Source organism: Oncorhynchus mykiss, chromosome 18 (assembly GCF_013265735.2).
Source record: "Oncorhynchus mykiss isolate Arlee chromosome 18, USDA_OmykA_1.1, whole genome shotgun sequence".
Classification (NCBI taxonomy): domain Eukaryota; kingdom Metazoa; phylum Chordata; class Actinopteri; order Salmoniformes; family Salmonidae; genus Oncorhynchus; species Oncorhynchus mykiss.
In genome coordinates, this window is record NC_048582.1 from 57515157 (window position 1) to 57534778 (window position 19622).

A 19622-nucleotide genomic window follows, 5' to 3' on the forward strand; every position below is an offset into this window, starting at 1 on the left:
GTAAAACTGGTCATTTTTCTCTCTGCCCCATGGCAAAATGTGTAGAATTGTAGGAGATTAGCTGTAAAACTGGTCATTTTTCTCTCTGCCCCATGGCAAAATCTGTAGAATTGCATGAAATTAGCTGTAAAAGTGCAAAATCTTCTTTCTGCTCCATGGCAATGTGTAGAATTGCACCAAACTGGCTTTAAACTGTAACATTTTCTCTCCACCCCATGGCAAAACATGTAGAACTGCAGGAAATGAACTCTAAAACCACTGTCAAGAGAGGGGCCGCTAACATGTTTTGCTCGCAAGGTGACAGAATTTCGCTTAGGACCCCCAAAAGGCTAGGGCCGGCGCTGACTGTATGTGTGGGTATGGATGTGGGTAAACAGACCCGCGGGACACTGCGACCCCTCTTGACGAGTTCAGATTTGTTGCGGTCATGACTATAGTTTATTCACTTTACTTCAGTGTAGTTCTATAGACCAGTCCCATTCACTGCAGTTGATACTGTATATCACAGCAATCAAAACTGTGCAATTCTGTCAGACAAAAGAGTGCCTAGAAAATAAAACATGGACACACAAATCAGTTTCTCTGTAGTTTGGTTTCCAGCCGAAGCTCGTCCATCTGCCCTTGTAAATGAGACAATCAATATCTAACCGTTTTTTATCCCACAAGTTCTTCAATGAACAAATACTTGAATCCAGAAGTCCACCAGACAGAATGGTTTGATACGTTTACATGTTCTTTCTAATCATCTACATTTCAGTCCCGTCCTGAGATGAAGACTCCTCTGACCCTGTTGTCCTGACAAGGAGAGAGGTGTAGACGAGGCAGGCATCATGGCACTGGGATCTTAAACAGAGGGTCTCACAGCCCTGTGGAGGTGTGTGTGTGTGTGTGTGTGTGTGTGTGTGTGCATATTCATATGTAAAGCCATGAAGAAAATGACACCCTCACATTTTCTCCTCCACTCTCTCTCTCCTTCTACCCGTCTCTCTCTCCTTCTACCCGTCTCTCTCTCCTTCTACCCGTCTCTCTCTCCTTCTACCAGTCTCTCTCTCCTTCTACCCGTCTCTCTCTCCTTCTACCCGTCTCTCTCTCCTTCTACCCGTCTCTCTCTCCTTCTACCAGTCTCTCTCTCCTTCTACCGTCTCTCTCTCCTTCTACCGTCTCTCTCTCCTTCTACCCGTCTCTCTCTCCTTCTACCGTCTCTCTCTCCTTCTACCCGTCTCTCTCTCCTTCTACCAGTCTCTCTCTCCTTCTACCAGTCTCTCTCTCCTTCTACCCGTCTCTCTCTCCTTTTACCCGTCTCTCTCTCCTTTTACCCGTCTCTCTCTCCTTTTACCGTCTCTCTCTCCTTTTACCGTCTCTCTCTCCTTCTACCAGTCTCTCTCTCCTTCTACCGTCTCTCTCTCCTTCTACCAGTCTCTCTCTCCTTCTACCGTCTCTCTCTCCTTCTACCGTCTCTCTCTCCTTCTACCGTCTCTCTCTCCTTCTACCAGTCTCTCTCTCCTTCTACCCGTCTCTCTCTCCTTCTACCCGTCTCTCTCTCCTTCTACCCGTCTCTCTCTCCTTCTACCCGTCTCTCTCTCCTTCTACCAGTCTCTCTCTCCTTCTACCGTCTCTCTCTCCTTCTACCCGTCTCTCTCTCCTTCTACCGTCTTGCCCTCCTGTCCGGCGCTGCCAGAGTCGCCCTCCTGTCCGGCGCTGCCAGAATCGCCCTCCTGTCCGGGGTCAGCGGCGAGGGTCCCCGCTCCAGAGGCGCCACCTAAGTGGGCCAAGCCTAAGGTGGAGCGGAGTCCACGTCCCGCACCAGAGCCGCCACCGCGGATAGATGCCTACCCTCTGACCTCCCCTATAAGTTTAGGTTTTGCGGTCGGAGTCCGCACCTTTGGGGGTGTACTGTCACGCACTGACCTTAAAGATCATTTTTATGTCTCTATTTTGGTTTGGTCAGGGCGTGAGTTGGGGTGGGCATTCTATGTTTTGTGTTCTATGTTTCCTATTTCTGTGTTTGGCCGGGTGTGGTTCTCAATCAGAGGCAGCTGTCTTTCGTTGTCTCTGATTGAGAACCATATTTAGGTAGCCTTTTCCCCCACCTGTGTTTTGTGGGTAGTTATTTTCTGTTTTGTGTGTTTGCACCAGACAGAACTGTTTCGTTTGTGCCGCTTTGTTATTTTTTGTTCTAGTGTTCAGTTTGATTAAAAATCATGAACACGGCCTCCCGGGTGGCGCAGTGGTTAAGGGCGCTGTACTGCAGCGCCAGCTGTGCCATCAGAGTCCCTGGGTTCGCGCCCAGGCTCTGTCGTAACCGGACGCGACCGGGAGGTCCGTGGGGCAACGCACAATTGGCCTAGTGTCGCACGGGTTAGGGAGGGGTTGCCCGGTAGGGATGTCCTTGTCTCATCGCGCACCAGCGACTCCTGTGGCGGGCCGGCGCAGTGCGCGCTAACCAAGGTTGCCAGGTGCACAGTGTTTCCTCCGACACATTGGTGCGGCTGGCTTCCGTTTTTGGATGCGCGCTGTGTTAAGAAGCAGTACGGCTGGTTGGGTTGTGTATCGGAGGAAGCATGACTTTCAACCTTCGTCAGATACCACGAAATTGGGGAGAAAACTGAGTAAAAAAAATAAATATATATATATATATATATATATATATATATCATAAACATGTACCACTCTTCTTCAAACAGTTGTTACAGTGTATCTCAGTCACCAGATCTCAACCCAATTGAACACGGACGGGAGATTCTGGAGCGATGTGAGGCAGCATTTTCCATCAACAAAACACCAAATTATGGAATTTCTCTTAGAAGAATGGTGTCGCATCCCCAGTAGAGTTCCAGACACTTGTAGAATCTACGCCAAGATGCATTGAAGCTGTTCTGGTTTGTGGTGCCCAACACCCTATTAAGACACTTTATGTTGGTGTTTCCTTTATTTTGGCTCTACATACAGGCGTATAACTAGATCATGCATATGAAAAAGATATGCAGTCATTCACACACACTGGGGTGAGAAAGGGTCATAAGCATATGTGATCAGGTGGAGGTGCCAAGGTCAGAAACAGCTGACTAAGAAAGTGACAATACTACAGTTTTGCCTAGAAACCACACCCACAAAAACATGCTTTATGTATTGATGTTACAGGCCTTGTGTGAGTCATGGAATGTTAATAAGGGGACAACTGAAAACATCTTTGGAGTAGACTTTTCACCATGGTTTTATGATAACAGAATGCCCATAAAAACAACTCCAAACCATATCCACACATGTACAGCACGCAGACCCATACAGAGTATAAACACTAAACAGAGTATATAAAAACACACTCATACTCTCTCTCTCTCTCTAACGCTATTCCTCTATCTCTAACTCATCTCCATCTCCATCTCTAACTCTATATTTATCTCTAACTCCAAACTCTATATCTCTAACTCATCTCCATCTCTATCCCTAACTCCATCTCCATCTCTAACTCCATCCCTAACTCTATATTTATCTCTAACTCTATCTCTATTCCTAACTCCATCTCCATCTCTAACTCATCTCCATCTCTATCCCTAACTCATCTCCATCTCTAACTCTATATTTATCTCTAACTCATCTCTATCCCTAACTCCATCTCCATCTCTAACTCCATCTCCATCTCTAACTCTATATTTATCTCTAACTCATCTCTATCCCTAACTCCATCTCCATCTCTAACTCCATCTCCATCTCTAACTCTATATTTATCTCTAACTCATCTCTATCCCTAACTCCATCTCCATCTCTAACTCCATCTCCATCTCTAACTCTATATTTATCTCTAACTCCAAACTCTATATCTCTAACTCATCTCCATCTCCATCTCTAACTCCATCTCCATCTCTAACTCTATATTTATCTCTAACTCATCTCTATCCCTAACTCCATCTCCATCTCTAACTCCATCTCCATCTCTAACTCTATATTTATCTCTAACTCATCTCTATCCCTAACTCCATCTCCATCTCTAACTCCATCTCCATCTCTAACTCTATATTTATCTCTAACTCCAAACTCTATATCTCTAACTCATCTCCATCTCTATCCCTAACTCCATCTCCATCTCTAACTCTATATTTATCTCTAACTCCAAACTCTATATCTCTAACTCCATCTCTAACTCTATATTTATCTCTAACTGTTAACTCTATATCTCAAACCCCATCTCTAACTCCATCTCTAACCTCATCTCTAACGCTATATTTATCTCTAACTCTTAACTCTATATCCCTAACTCCATCTCTAACTCATCTCTATCCCTAACTCCATCTCTAATGCTATATTTATCTCTAACTCTTAACTCTATATCTCTAACTCCATCTCTATCTCTAACTCCATTCTCCATTTCTATCTCTAACTCCATCTCTAACTCTATATTTATCTCTAACTGTTAACTCTATATCTCAACCCCCATCTCTAACTCCATCTCTATCCCTAACTCCATCTCTAACCTCATCTCTAACGCTATATTTATCTCTAACTCTTAACTCTATATCCCTAACTCCATCTCTAACTCATCTCTATCCCTAACTCCATTTCTATCTCTAACTCCATCTCTAACTCTATATTTATCTCTAACTCTTAACTCTATATCTCAAACCCCATCTCTAACTCCATCTCTAACCTCATCTCTAACGCTATATTTATCTCTAACTCTTAACTCTATATCCCTAACTCCATCTCTAACTCATCTCTATCCCTAACTCCATCTCTAATGCTATATTTATCTCTAACTCTTAACTCTATATCTCTAACTCCATCTCTATCTCTAACTCCATTCTCCATTTCTATCTCTAACTCCATCTCTAACTCTATATTTATCTCTAACTGTTAACTCTATATCTCAACCCCCATCTCTAACTCCATCTCTATCCCTAACTCCATCTCTAACCTCATCTCTAACGCTATATTTATCTCTAACTCTTAACTCTATATCCCTAACTCCATCTCTAACTCATCTCTATCCCTAACTCCATTTCTATCTCTAACTCCATCTCTAACTCTATATTTATCTCTAACTCTTAACTCTATATCTATAACTCCATCTATATCTCTAACTCCATCTCTAATTCTATATCTCGAACTCCATCTCTAACTCTATATTTATCTCTAACTCCATCTCTAACTCCATCTCTATTTCTATATTTATCTCTAACTCCATCTCTATCCCTGACTTCATTTCTATCTCTACCTCTATATCTCTAACTCTATATTTATCCCTAACTCCATCTCTATCTCTAACTCCATCTCTAACTCTATATTTATCTCTAACTCTTAACTCTATATCTCTAACTCCATCTCTAACTCCATCTCCATCTCTATATTTATCTCTAACTCTTAACTCTATATCTCTAACTCCATCTCTATCCCTAACTCCATCTCCATCTCTAACTCCATCTCCATCTCTATATTTATCTCTAACTCTTAACTCTATATCTCTAACTCCATCTCTATCTCCAACTCCATCTCTAATTGTACATCTCTAACACCATCTCTATCTCTAACTCTATATTTATCCCTAACTCCATCTCTATCTCTAACTCCATCTCTAACTCTATATTTATCTCTAACTCTTAACTCTATATCTCTAACTCCATCTCTAACTCCATCTCTATCCCTAACCCCATCTCTAACTCCATCTCTATCACCATCTCTAACTCTATATTTATCTCTATCTCTAACTCCATCTCTAACTCCATCTCTAACTCCATCTCTAACTCCATCTCTAACTCCATCTCTAACTCCATCTCTAACTCCATCTCTAACTCTTAACTCTAACTCTTAACTCTATATCTCTAACTCCATCTATTTCTCTAACACCATCTCTATCTCATCTCTATCACTAACTCTATATCTCTAACTCATCTCTATCTCTAACTCCATCTCTATATCTCTAAGTCATCTCTATCTCTAACTCCATGTCTATCTCTATATCTCTAACTCTATATATCTAACTAACTCAATATCTCTAACTCTATATCTATCTCTATCTCTAACTCCAACTCTATATCTCTAACTCCATCTCTCTAAATCCATCTACATTTCTCTCTAACTCCATCTCTATCTCTAACTAACTCTATATCTCTAACTCATCTATATTGCAAACTCCATCTCTATCTCTAACTCCATCTCTATATCAATTCAATTCAATTCAATTCAAGGGGCTTTATTGGCATGGGAAACATGTGTTACATTGCCAAAGCAAGTGAGGAAGATAATATACAAAAGTGAAATAAACAAAAAAAATGAACAGTAAACATTACATAAACAGAAGTTTCAAAACAATAAAGACATTACAAATGTCATATTACGTATATATATACAGTTTTGCAACGATGTACAAATGGTTAAGGGTACACAAGGGAAAATAAATAAGCATAAATATGGGTTGTATTTACAATGGTGTTTGTTCTTCACTGGTTGCCCTTTTCTTGTGTCTGCCTACGGCGGCCTTTCTCAATAGTAAGGCTATGCTCACTGAGTCTGTACATAGTCAAAGCTTTCCTTAAGTTTGGGTCAGTCACAGTGGTCAGGTATTCTGCCACTGTGTACTCTCTGTTGAGGGCCAAATAGCATACTAGTTTGCTCTGTTTTTTTGTTAATTCTTTCCAATGTGTCAAGTAATTATCTTTTTGTTTTCTCGTGATTTGGTTGGGTCTAATTGTGCTGCTGTCCTGGGGCTCTGTGGGGTGTGTTTGTGTTTGTATATCTCTAACTGTATATCTCCAACTCCATCTATATCGCTAACTCCATCGCTATCTCTAACTCCATCTCTAAATCTCTAACTCATAGTGTAACTCATAGTGTAACTCATAGTCTAACTCATAGTCTAACTCATAGTCTAACTCATAGTCTAACTCATAGTCTAACTCATAGTCTAACTCAGTCTACCAACAAAGCACACAGTTCCAAACCAGACTATCAATTACACCCACCCACACCCACAAAAACAACCATTAAACCATCCCCTTGATTACAGTTAACCCCCCTCCCCCCCACACACACACAGAGACATAATCCCCCTTTCAAGCTCTCCTATAGACACAAACACACACAAATTATACGGTCCATGACTCCAATACAAAGACCACACACGTAAGCACGCACACGCGCCGTCGCACAGACAGACAGTCAGACATACAGACAGACAGGCAGATGTACAGCATGCAAATCCTGGGCCACCAAAAGCTATCACATGTAGCTACCCACATTCCCCACATAAAAGTGTGACTCCACACCCACTTGCAAGTTCGCCCTAAAGGAACACATAACTGTTGGGATGTGTGTCTCTGTTGTTATGTGTTATTACGTGTGTGTGTGTGTGTGTGTGTTGGGGTGTGAGTGTGTGTGTGTTGGGGTGTGTGTGTTTGTGTGTGTTGGGGTGTGTGTGTGTCTGTTTGTGTGTGTTGGGATGTGTCTCCAAGGCAGCGTGACTGAACAAGAAGAACCTACGTTTCTCTGTCATATGTCACAAAGACATTTAGACAGACGTTTGTGTGCTTTGGATCTACTTAGTGTAAATACAGTTGAAGTCTGAACTTTACATACACTTAAGTTAGTCATTAAAACTTGTTTTTCAACCACTCCACAAATTCCATGTTAACAAACTATAGTTTTGGCAAGTCGGTTAGGACATTTACTTTGACACAAGCATGACACAATAAATATTTCCTACAATTGTTTACACCATGGGACCACGCAGCCGTCATACCGCTCAAGAAGGAGACGCGTTCTGTCTCCTGGTGATGAACGTACTTTGGTGTGAAAAGTGCAAATCAATCTCAGAACAACAGCAAAGGACCATGTGAAGATGCTGGAGGAAACAGGTACAAAAGTATCTATATCCACAGTAAAACGAGTCCAATATCGACATAACTTGAAAGACCGCTCAGCAAGGAAGAAGCCACTGCTCCAAAAATGCATAAAAAAGCCAGACTATGGTTTGCAACTGCACATGGGGACAAAGATCTTACTTTTTGGAGAAATGTCCTCTGGTCTGATGAAACAAAATAGAACTGTTTGGCCATAATGACCATCGTTATGTTTGGAGGAAAAAGGAGGAGGCTTGCAAGCCAAAGAACACCATCCCAACAGTGAAGCACGGGGGTGGCAGCATCATGATGTGGGGGTGCTTTGCTGGAGGAGGGACTGGTGCACTTCACAAAATAGATGGCATCATGAGAATAAAAATGATGTGGATATATTGAAGCAACATCTCAAGACATCAGTCAGGAAGTTAAAGCTTGGTCGCAAATGGGTCTTCCAAATGGACAATGACCCCAAGCATACTTCCAAAGTTGTGGCAAAATGGCTAAAGGACAACAAAGTCAAGGTATTGGAGTGGCCATCACAAAGCCCTGACCTCAATTCTATAGAAAATCTGTGGACAGAACTGAAAAAGCGTGTGCGATCAAGGAGGCCTTGATCACATGCTCTGTCAGGAGGAATGGGCCAAAATTCACCCAAGTTATTGTGGGAAACTTGTGGAAAGCTACCCAAAATGTTTGACCCAAGATAAACAATTTGAAGGCAATGCTACCAAATGCTAATTGAGTGTATGTAAACTTCTGACCCACTGGGAATGTGATGAAAGAAATAAAAGCTGAAATAAATAATTCTCTCTACTATTATATTGACATTTCACATTCTTAAAATAAAGTGGTGATCCTAACTGACCTAAGACAGGGAATTTCTACTAGGTTAAAATATCAGGAATTGTGAAAAACTGAGTTTAAATGTATTTGGCTGAAGTGTATGTAAACTTCTGACTTCAACTGTAAGCAGTACTGACTATGAAAGAGATAACTGTGGCAGATTTCTGTTAACTTAATCTCTGGGTTGACCTTCTCCCTCTGGGTCAAGCCAATATGTTTTTGTACCCCAGAGGAGTTTGTTCACAGAGTTCACTGAACCTCAGTGTGTGTGTGTGTGTGTGTGTGTGTGTGTGTGTGTGTGTGTGTGTGTGCATCATATCAAAGGATACATTCCACTATGTTACTCTAACGTGGGTGGGGGGATGGCATAAATACTTTATAATCCCTGAATATGACTTGCATAAGAATAGATACAATTACTACAGTAACACTCCAATACTGTTCCACTTGCAAATGCATCTTCAATGTACTTACACTACACAGTATTATAAAAGGTAGCATAGTTAGTCTTTCTCTAGCATAGAGGGTAGAGGAAGTTTTTTTTTATCGCCTATTGTACGTTGTAATTCATTAATATTCTGAAGCAGCAAAGTATTTTATTTTACTCTCTTCTTGCCTCTTCCTCTCTCCACTCCATTTCTCTCTCTCTCCCTCTCTCCCCTATGTCCCGTAAACCATGTGGTACAGTACAATGACTCACTTCTCTTTTCCGAAATGCTTCCTCTGTCCAGGAATAAAAAAAAGTCAACAAACACTCACAATCTGGCAACCCGTTGCCTCACCTACGTACACAACAAATACCTGACAGTCTCTGACCTGTGGATAGTGATACTAACTAGCAATCCCTTCCTTCACTCACAAACTGTTATGAAATACCTATCCAAAACAGCCTTTGCACTTTGGAACAGGCAAGTCTCTCTTCGCTAATGACTGGACAGTAGACACTACGTAACCCACAAATAGTTCTGAAATATCGGTCAAAAAGTATCTTTCCCCTGGAAGGTAATGAATAGCTGGCAAGGCATATCTAGCTGGAAACAATAACTCTCTCTGTTGCACTAATATCGGGCAACAAATATTTTCCATAGTATAACTATCTGGCAACTGAGAGTCTTACCTCCGGATGTCTTGGCCCCCTCTGTGGGCTTAGCAGCCGCCCCCTCCCAGGACGCAACCACCCCCTCTCCCGTCCCGCCTGCCTCTCCTGTCCCGCCTGCCTCTCCCGTCCCGCCTGCATCCGGAGGGGGCTCCACCTCTATCTCCAACACGTTGGGACAGGCGTCCTCCATAGCCAGAACCATGACCACTCCTCGACCACAGCAATGCTTACCTAACCGAAAGATTACCCCCACCACCTCCACTGAGGGACAGTTGGTCTAAAGCTAGCTGCTCTGCCCTTCAACTTCCAACTACTACACAATGAGCAACAATCTCTAAACACAGAGAGAAGGAAGAGAGAGAAGGATACAGGGAGATATAGGACAGAGAAAGACAATGAGAAACAGTCTCTAAACACAGAGAGAAGGAAGAGAGAGAAGGATACAGGGGGATAGAGGACAGAGAAAGACAGATAGAAAGACAATGAGAAACAGTCTCTAAACACAGAGAGAAGGAAGAGAGAGAAGGATACAGGGAGATAAAGGACAGAGAAAGACAGATAGAAAGACAATGAGAAACAATAGCAGGGGAATTTAACTAAAAGCAATTTACAGAAAAAGGAGATGAAAGAGACAGGAGATGATAGAGAGACAGGAGATGATAGAGAGACGGGAGATGATAGAGAGACAGGAGATGATAGAGAGACAGGAGATGATAGAGAGACAGGAGATGATAGAGAGACAGGAGATGATAGAGAGACAGGAGATGATAGAGAGACAGGAGATGATGAGAGACAGGAGATGATGAGAGACAGGAGATGATAGAGAGACAGGAGATGATAGAGAGAGAGGAGATGATAGAGAGACGGGAGATGAAAGAGAGACAGGAGATGATAGAGAGACAGGAGATGATAGAGAGACAGGAGATGATAGAGAGACAGGAGATGATAGAGAGATAAGAGATGATAGATAGAGAGATATGAGATGGAAGAGAAACAGGAGATGATAGAGAGATATGAGATGAAAGAGAGACAGGAGATGAGAGACAGGAGATGACAGAGAGACAGGAGATGAAAGAGAGACATTACACTCACATAAGTTCCAAAAGAATAAAGACATTACACTCACATAAGTTCCAAAAGAATAAAGACATTAAAATGTTATATTACGTATATATACAGTGTTGTAACGATGTGCAAATGGTTAAAGTACTAAAGGGAAAATAAATAAACATAAATATGGGTTGTATTTACAATGGTGTTTGTTCTTCACTGGTTGACCTTTTCTTGTGGCAACAGGTCACAAATCTTGCTGCTGTGATTGCACACTGAGGTAGATATGGGAGTTGATCAAAATCGAGTTTGTATTCTAATTCTTTGTGGATCTGTATAATCTGAGGGAAATATGTCTCTCTAATATGGTCATACATTTGGCAGGAGGTTAGGAAGTGCAGCTCAGTTTCCACCTCATTTTGTGGGCAGTGTGCAAATAGCCTGTCTTCTCTTGAGAGCCAGGTCTGCCTACGGCGGCTTTTCTCAATAGCAAGGCTATGCTCACTGAGTCTGTAGAATTTAACAGCTCTTTTCTGGAATTTGATAATTAGCGGGAATCGGCCTAATTCTGCTCTGCATGCATTATTTGGTGTTTTAAATTGTACACGGAGGAGATTTTTGCAGAATTCTGAATGCAGTCTCAATTTGGTGTTTGTCCCATTTTGTGAATTCTTGGTTGGTGAGCGGACCCCAGACCTCACAACCATAAAGGGCAATGGGTTCTATAACTGATTCAAGTATTTTTTGCCAGATCCTAATCGGTATGTCAAAATGTATGTTCCTTTTGATTGCATAGAATTCCCTTCTTGCCTTGTCTCTCAGATCGTTCGCAGTTTTGTGGAAGTTACCTGTGGCGCTGATGTTTAGGGAAAGGTATGTATAGTTTTTTGTGTGCTCTAGGGCAACGGTGTCTAGATGGAATTTGTATTTGTGGTCCTGGCAACTGGACCTTTTTTGGAACACCATTATTTTTGTCTTACTGAGATTTACTGTCAGGGCCCAGGTCTGACAGAGTCTGTGCAGAAGATCTAGGTGCTGCTGTAGACCCTCGTTGCCAGTCACACCCACCCACCCTCCTCTCTCTTCCCTCCCTCCCTGTTGCCAGTCAGACCCACCCCCCTCTCTCTTCCCTATCTCCCTGTTCCCAGTCACACCCACCCCTGTCTTCCCTCCCTCCCTGTTCCCAGTCACACCCACCCTCCTCTCTTCCCTCCCTCCCTGTTCCCAGTCAGACCCACCCTCCTCTCTCTTCCCTCCCTCCCTGTTCCCAGTCACACCCACCCCCTCTCTCTTCCCCCCCTCCCTGTTCCCAGTCACACCCACCCTCCTCTCTTCCCTCCCTTCCTGTTCCCAGTCAGACCAACCCCCTCTCTCTTCCCTCCCTCCCTGTTCCCAGTCACACCCACCCCACTCTCTCTTCCCTCCCTCCCTGTTCCCAGTCACACCCACCCTCCTCTCTTTTCCCTCCCTCCCTGTTCCCAGTCAGACCCACCCCTCTCTTCCCTCCCTCCCTGTTCCCAGTCACACCCACCCTCCTCTCTTCCCTCCCTTCCTGTTCCCAGTCAGACCCACCCCCTCTCTCTTCCCTCCCTCCCTGTTCCCAGTCACACCCACCCCTCTCTCTTCCCTCCCTCCCTGTTCCCAGTCACACCCACCCCACTCTCTCTTCCCTCCCTCCCTGTTCCCAGTCACACCCACCCTCCTCTCTTCCCTCCCTCCCTGTTCCCAGTCACACCCACCCCCTCTCTCTACCCTTCCTCCCTGTCCCCAGTCACACCCACCCTCCTCTCTTCCCTCCCTCTCTGTTCCCAGTCAGACCCACCCCCCCCTTTCTTCCCTTGAATCTGACCGCAAAAACACAGGATTACAGAATCTGTTCTGAATTCTCTCTTTTTCTCTCTCTCCCTCCCTTGCTCTCTCTCAAAGTTCTCAGTGTGATTCTCTGTAACTGCGGTAGCTCTCTAGAAGACATTATATCTGATACAATTGAAGTTGGAAGTTTACATACACTTAGGATGGAGTGATTAAAACTCCTTTTTCAACCACTCCACGCATTTCTTGTTAACAAACTATAGTTTTGGCAAGTTGGTTAGGACATCTACTTTGTGCATGACACAAGTAAGTTTTCCAACAATTGTTTACAGAAAGATTATTTCACTTATAATTCACTGTATCACAATTCCAGTGGGTCAGAAGTTTACATACACTAAGTTGACTGCCTTTAAACAGCTTGGAAAATTCCATAAAATGATGTCATGGCTTTAGAAGTTTCTGATAGGCTAAATGATATCATTTTAGTCAATTGGAGGTGTACCTGTGGATGTATGTCACGACTTCGGCCGAAGTCGGTTCCTCTCCTTGTTCGGGCGGCACTCGGCGTCGCCCTTCTACAAGCCATCGCCAATCCACTTTTCATTTTCCATTTGTTTTGTCTTTGTTTCTACACACCTGTTTTTTATTCCCCTAATTATTGTTCATGTATTTAACCCTCTGTTTCCCCCATGGTGTTGTGCGGGATTGTTTTATGTCATGTTCGGTAATGTTGGTGACTGGTTATTTTAGACGGGTGCTGTTTCTTGCCCGTGTGTAAAAGTTGATGTTTGTGTGTTTGTGTTTGGGCAAGTGTATTGTTTTACCTTGCACCATTCATTATTCTGAGTAAAGTTACGTTCCTCACAGTTCTCTGCTCTCCTGCGCGTGACTGCATACACCAGCAACACCCACCATTCTGACAATGTATTTCAAGGCCTACCTTCAAACAGTGCCTCTTTGCTTGACCTCATGGGAAAATCAAAAGAAGTCAGCCAAGACCTCAGAAAAAAAAACTGGTTCATCCTTGGGAGCATTTTCCAAACGCCTGAAGGTACAACGTTCATCTGTACAAACAACAGTACGCAAGTATAAACAACATGGGACCACGCACCTGTCATACCGCTCAGGAAGGAGACGCGCTCAGTCACTAGAGATGAACGTACTTTGGTGTGAAAAGTGAAAATCAATCCCAGAACAACAGCAAAGGCCATTGTGAAGATGCTGGAGGAAACAGGTACAAAAGTATCTATATCCACAGTAAAACGAGTCCTATATCGACATAACCTGAAAGGCCGCTCAGAATGGAAGAAGCCACTGCTCCAAAACCGCATAAAAAAAGCCAGACTACGGTTTGCAACTGCACAAAAATCATACTTTTTTGGAGAAATGTCCTCTGGTCTGTAGAAAGAAAAATAAATGTTCGGCCATAATGACCATCGTTATGTTTGGAAGAAAAGGGGGGAGGCTTCCAAGCAAAAAAACACCATTCCAACCGTGAAGCACGGGGTTGGCAGCATCATGTTGTGGGGGTGCTTTACTGCAGGAGGGACTGGTGCACTTCACAAAATAGATGGCATCATGAGAATGGAAAATTATGTGGCTATATTGAAGCAACACCTCAAGACATCAGTCAGGAAGTTAAAGCTTGGTCACAAATTGGTCTTCCAAATGGACAATGACCCCAAGCATACTTCCAAAGTTGTGGCAAAATGGCTAAAGGACAACAAAGTCAAGGTATTGGAGTGGCCAACACAAAGCCCTGACCTCAATCCTATAGAAAATGTGTGGGCAGAACTGAAAGTGTGTGCGAGCAAGGAGGCCTACAAACCTGACTCTGTCAGAAGGAACGGGCCAAAATTCACCCAATTTATTGTGGGAAGTGTATGGAAGGCTACCCGAAATGTTTGACCCAAGTTGAACAATTTAAAGGCAATGCTACCAAATACTAATTGAGTGTTTGTAAACTAGAGATCGACCGATTATGATTTTTCAACGCCGATACCGATACCGATTATTGGAGGACCCCAAAAAAGCCGATACCTATTCATTGGACAATTTTTTTATATATATATATTTGTAATAATGACAATTACAACAATACTGAATGAACACTTTATTTTAACTTAATATAGTATATCAATAAAATCAATTTAGCCTCAAATAAATAATGAAACATGTTCAATTTGGTTTAAATAATGCAAAAACAAAGTGTTGGAGAAGAAAGTAAAAGTGCAATATGTGCCATGTAAGAAAGCTAATGTTTAAGTTCCTTGCTCAGAACATGAGAACATATTAAAGCTGGTGGTTCCTTTTAACATGAGTCTTCAATATTCCCAGGTAAGAAGTTTTAGGTTGTAGTTATTATAGGAATTATAGGATTATTTCTCTCTATACCATTTGTATTTCATATACCTTTGACTATTGGATGTTCTTATAGGCACTATAATATTGCCAGGCTAACCTCGGGAGTTGATAGGCTTGAAGTCATAAACAGCGCAATGCTTGAAGCACAGCGAAGAGCTGCTGGCAAATGCAGGAACATTCGGTTTGAATGAAAACTTACGAGCCTGCTGCTGCCTACCACCGCTCAGTCAGACTCCGCTATCAAATCATAGATTTAATTGTAATATAATAACACACAGAAATATGAGCCTTAGGTCATTAATATGGTTAAATCCGGAAACTGTAATTTCGAAAACAAAACGTTTATTCTTTCAGGGAAATACAGAACCGTTCCGTATTTTATCTAACAGGTGGCATGCCTAAGTCAAAATATTGCTGTTACATTGCACAACCTTCAATGTTATTTCATAATTATGTACAATTCTGGCAAATTAATGACAGTCTTTGTTAGGAAGAAATGGTATTCACACAGTTCGTAACGAGCCTGTTGGCCCAAACTGCTTGTCATGCCCTGACCTTAGTATTCTTTGTTTTCTTTATTATTTTGGTTAGGTCAGGGTGTGACATGGGTGATGTGTCTTTTGTTCCTGTCTAGGGCTTTTGTATGTCTATGTTTATTCACTAGTCTAGGTATTTATATGTCTATGGTTGCCTAGATTGGTTCTCAATTAGAGGCAGCTGTTTATCGTTGTCTCTGATTGGGAACCATATTTAGGCAGCCATATTCTTTGGGTTATTTCGTGGGTCATTGTCTAGTTGCCTGTGTCTGCACTAGTATTATATAGCGTCATGTTCGGTTTGTTGTTTTGTATAGTTTAAGTGTTCTTCAGCTTCATTAAAAAGTATTTATTCACCTTACGCTGCTGCGCCTTGGTCTCCGTACAACGAACGTGACAGAATGACCCACCAAACAAGGACCAAGCAGCGTGAAAGGGAGGAACAGCGCTTTGTGGAAGAATGGACTTGGGAGAAGGATGAGTGGGTAACAACCTGGGAGGAGATAGAGGTGATCGATCCAGGGAGAGTACCAGAGCCAGCGTGGGATTCTATGGAACAGTGCGAGGAGGGATACAGGAGAATGGAGGAACGGTGACGATATAAGGGTACACGGCTAGCACGGCAAGATTTTTTGGGAGGAGGCACACGAGGAGATTGGCTAAGTCAGGTAGGAGACCTGAGCCAACTCCTCGTGCTTACTGTGGGGAGCGTGTAACTGGTGTCTCCAGTGCGCATTTCTAGCCTGGTGCGCTCTATTCCAGCTCATCGCTTTGGCCTGGCTAGAATGAGCATCCAGCCAGGAAGGAGGGTGCCGGCTCAGCGCTCCTAGTCTCCAGTGTACCTCCTTGGACCAGGATATCCTGCGCCGGCTCTGCGTACTGTGAGTCTGCACAGCCCTGTGCGTCCTGTGCCAGCGCCCTGCGTTTGCAGGGCAAGTATACCCATCCAGCCAGGACGGGTTGTGTCAGCTCTACACTCCAGACCTCCAGTACGCCTCCACAGCCCAGTACGTCCTGTGCCTGCTCCCCGCACTCGCCCTGAGGTGCGTGTCCCCAGCCCGGTACCACCAGTGCCGGCACCACGCACCAGTCCTATAGTGCGCCTCGGCAGTCCAGTACGCCATGTTCCTCCTCCCCGCACTTGCCATGAGGTGCGTGTCCTCAGCCCGGTACCACCAGTGCCGGCACCATGCACCAGGCCTACAGTGGGCCTCGCCAGTCCAGAGCGTCGGGCGACAGTCTACAGACCGGAACCTACCACGACGGGCCGCAGACCGGAACCTACCACGACGGGCCGCAGACCGGATCCGCCAGAGTCTCCCTCCAGTCCGGATCCGCCAGAGTCTCCCTCCAGTCCAGAGGAGCCACTCACTCCAGACTCCAACATCAGTCCAGTGGCGTCCTCTGGTCCGGGGTCGGTGGTGAGGGTTCCCGCTCCAGAGACATTAAGTAAGTGGGCCGAGTCAGAAGTGGAGCGGGGTCCACGTCCCGAGCCAGAACCACCACCTCGGAGTTATGCCCACCCAGACCCTCCCATATAGGTTTGAGTGTGCGTCCGGGAGTCCACACCTTTTGGGGGGGTACTGTCACACCCTGACCTTAGTATTCTTTGTTTTTTGTATTATTTTGGTTAGGTCAGGGTGTGACATGGGTGATGTATGTGTTTTTGTACCTGTCTAGCGGTTTTGTATGTCTATGGGTATTCACTAGTCTAGGTATTTATGTCTATAGTTGCCTAGATTGGTTCTCAATTAGAGGCAGCTGTTTATCGTTGTCTCTGATTGGGAACCATATTTAGGCAGCCATATTCCTTGGGTTATTTTGTTGGGTCATTGTCTATGTCTAGTTGCCTGTGTCTGCACTAGTATTATATAGCTTCACGTTCGGTTTGTTTTGTATAGTTTAAGTGTTCTTCGTCTTCATTAAAAGTATGTATTCATCTTATGCTGCGCCTTGGTCTCCTCCGTACAACGAACGTGACACTGCTGCATATACCCTGACTCTGCTTGCACAGAACGCAAGAGAAGTGACACAATCTCCCTAGTTAAAAGAAATCCATGTTAGCAGGCAATATTAACTAAATACGCAGGTTTAAAAATATATACTTGTGTATTGATTTTAATAAAGGCATTGAAGTTTATGGTTAGGTACACATTGGTGCAATGACAGTGCTTTTATCGCGACATTTCACATTCTTAAAATAAAGTGGTAATCCTAACTGACCTAAGACAGGGAATTTTTACTAGGATTAAATGTCAGGAATTGTGAAACTGAGTTTAAATGTATTTGGCTAAGGTGTATGTAAACTTCTGAGTTCAACTGTATATGCACTCAATTTAATTCCACTTTTTTTTTAAATGTCATGGTGTATGACTTAACTATACCCTTTCTACCCCCACATGTTTTTAAATAAACAAATCAAAGCACAGACTGTAAAGATAGCGCCCTGAGGAATATCAGGTGAGCAAAGCATCATGGGATGAATAATTGTGTAATGAAAAGCAGTTGATCAGAAAAAGGGGGGCATTAAACTGAAGGCTCCAGGGTTTGGATGTTTGTGTTTATGACAGGTTAAACGATATGGAACAGTGATGAGGTAACATTAGCAAGCGTTCTCACAATAGCATTACACTAATGTTAAAACCGCATTATATTAGCGTTATACAGGTGTTTAAGGGCTGTAGATACAGGGGATGTCTTCCTCTACCTGTGATCATGGTTGTGACTGGGTTGTCAGGGTGGAACTGTAAAGACAAAGCTACAGTCAGATAGTGGTAGTAGCCTGGGGCAACACAAGGCTACAGTCAGAGGTAGTAGCCTGGGGCAACAAGGCTACAGTCAGATAGTGGTAATAGGCAGGGTCAACACAAGGCTACAGTCAGATAGTGGTAATAGGCAGGGTAAACACAAGGCTACAGTCAGTGGTAGTAGCCAGGGGCAACACAAGGCTACAGTCAGATAGTGGTAGTAGCCTGGGGCAACAAGGCTACAGTCAGTGGTAATAGGCAGAGTCAACACAAGGCTACAGTCAGATAGTGGTAATAGGCAGGGTCAACACAAGGCTACAGTCAGATAGTGGTAATAGGCAGGGTCAACACAAGGCTACAGTCAGATAGTGGTAATAGGCAGGGTCAACACAAGGCTACAGTCAGATAGTGGTAGTAGCCTGGGGCAACAAGGCTACAGTCAGATAGTGGTAATAGGCAGGGTCAACACAAGGCTACAGTCAGACAGTGGTAGTAGCCAGGGGCAACACAAGGCTACATTCAGACAGTGGTAGTAGCCAGGGGCAACAAGGCTACAGTCAGATAGTGGTAGTAGCCAGGGGCAACAAGGATACAGTCAGATAGTGGTAGTAGCCAGGGGCAACACCACTGCTTTGATAACATCAGTCTAGACCAGGGAGAGAGAAGAGTCATGGACAAGCCTTAAGATCGGCTTAACACTCCTGGCACATTCCGTACATTACACCCACACAAACGCTTGTTTATATACAAACAGACATACTTCTCTCTCACTCTGTTTCAAACACACACACACACACACACACACACAGATGCTTATAAACATTGGAAAGTGCATTAAAATAAACATACATTTAAAACACACCCACACAAACCATATAGCCTAAACAGAGACACACAATCCCAAATACTTGCAGTACAACTATACATAACCCTTAGACAACAGATAATACACTCGCAGGACCTATAACAACACCTGTAGGGATAAACAAGAGGACATGTGTTGATCTTACCTGTGTCTGACTGTTAACCCCAATCCTCCCTGCTCTTCTACAATCTACTCATCCGTCAACCCTAGAGACCTAGGAGAGAGAGAGAGAGAGATAAGGGGAGAGAAAGAGGGTAGGGGAAAGAGAGAGAGAGAGAGTGAGGGGGAGGAAAGAGGGCGAGAGCGAGGGGAAAGAGAGAGTGAGAGCGAGAGAGAGAGAGAGAGGTCGGCTTGATTGCCACTACTCATCAAAAAATGTTACGTCACTCCCCCCAAAAATGTTTGAGGTAGGGTAGCATTTTACCCCAAGTTACTCTACAAGTGACCCGTGTTGCATTTAGCCCCATTCTCCCC

General features: G+C 43.6%; 1 protein-coding gene across 8 annotated transcripts in view; it reads right to left on the bottom strand.

Annotated features, from left to right (window-relative positions):
* Nucleotides 1-19622, bottom strand: part of LOC110496865 (MAGUK p55 subfamily member 6) — a 71167-nt gene that overhangs the window by 18518 nt on the left and 33027 nt on the right. For 2 of the 8 annotated variants that reach the window (XM_036953340.1, XM_036953337.1), the window contains exons 2-3: nucleotides 19294-19362; nucleotides 18244-18280 (exon numbers count right to left, since the gene is read on the bottom strand). The exons of 2 other annotated variants lie outside the window; for them this stretch is intronic. In XM_036953340.1, coding sequence (XP_036809235.1) covers nucleotides 18244-18253 — 10 coding nt within the window. In that variant the 5' untranslated portion in view covers nucleotides 18254-18280; nucleotides 19294-19362. Of the gene's footprint in view, nucleotides 1-9792; nucleotides 10102-18243; nucleotides 18281-19293; nucleotides 19363-19622 lie in introns of those variants that run through there. 4 more of the 8 variants (XM_036953341.1, XM_036953338.1, XM_036953336.1 and 1 more) reach the window with 3 other exon arrangements.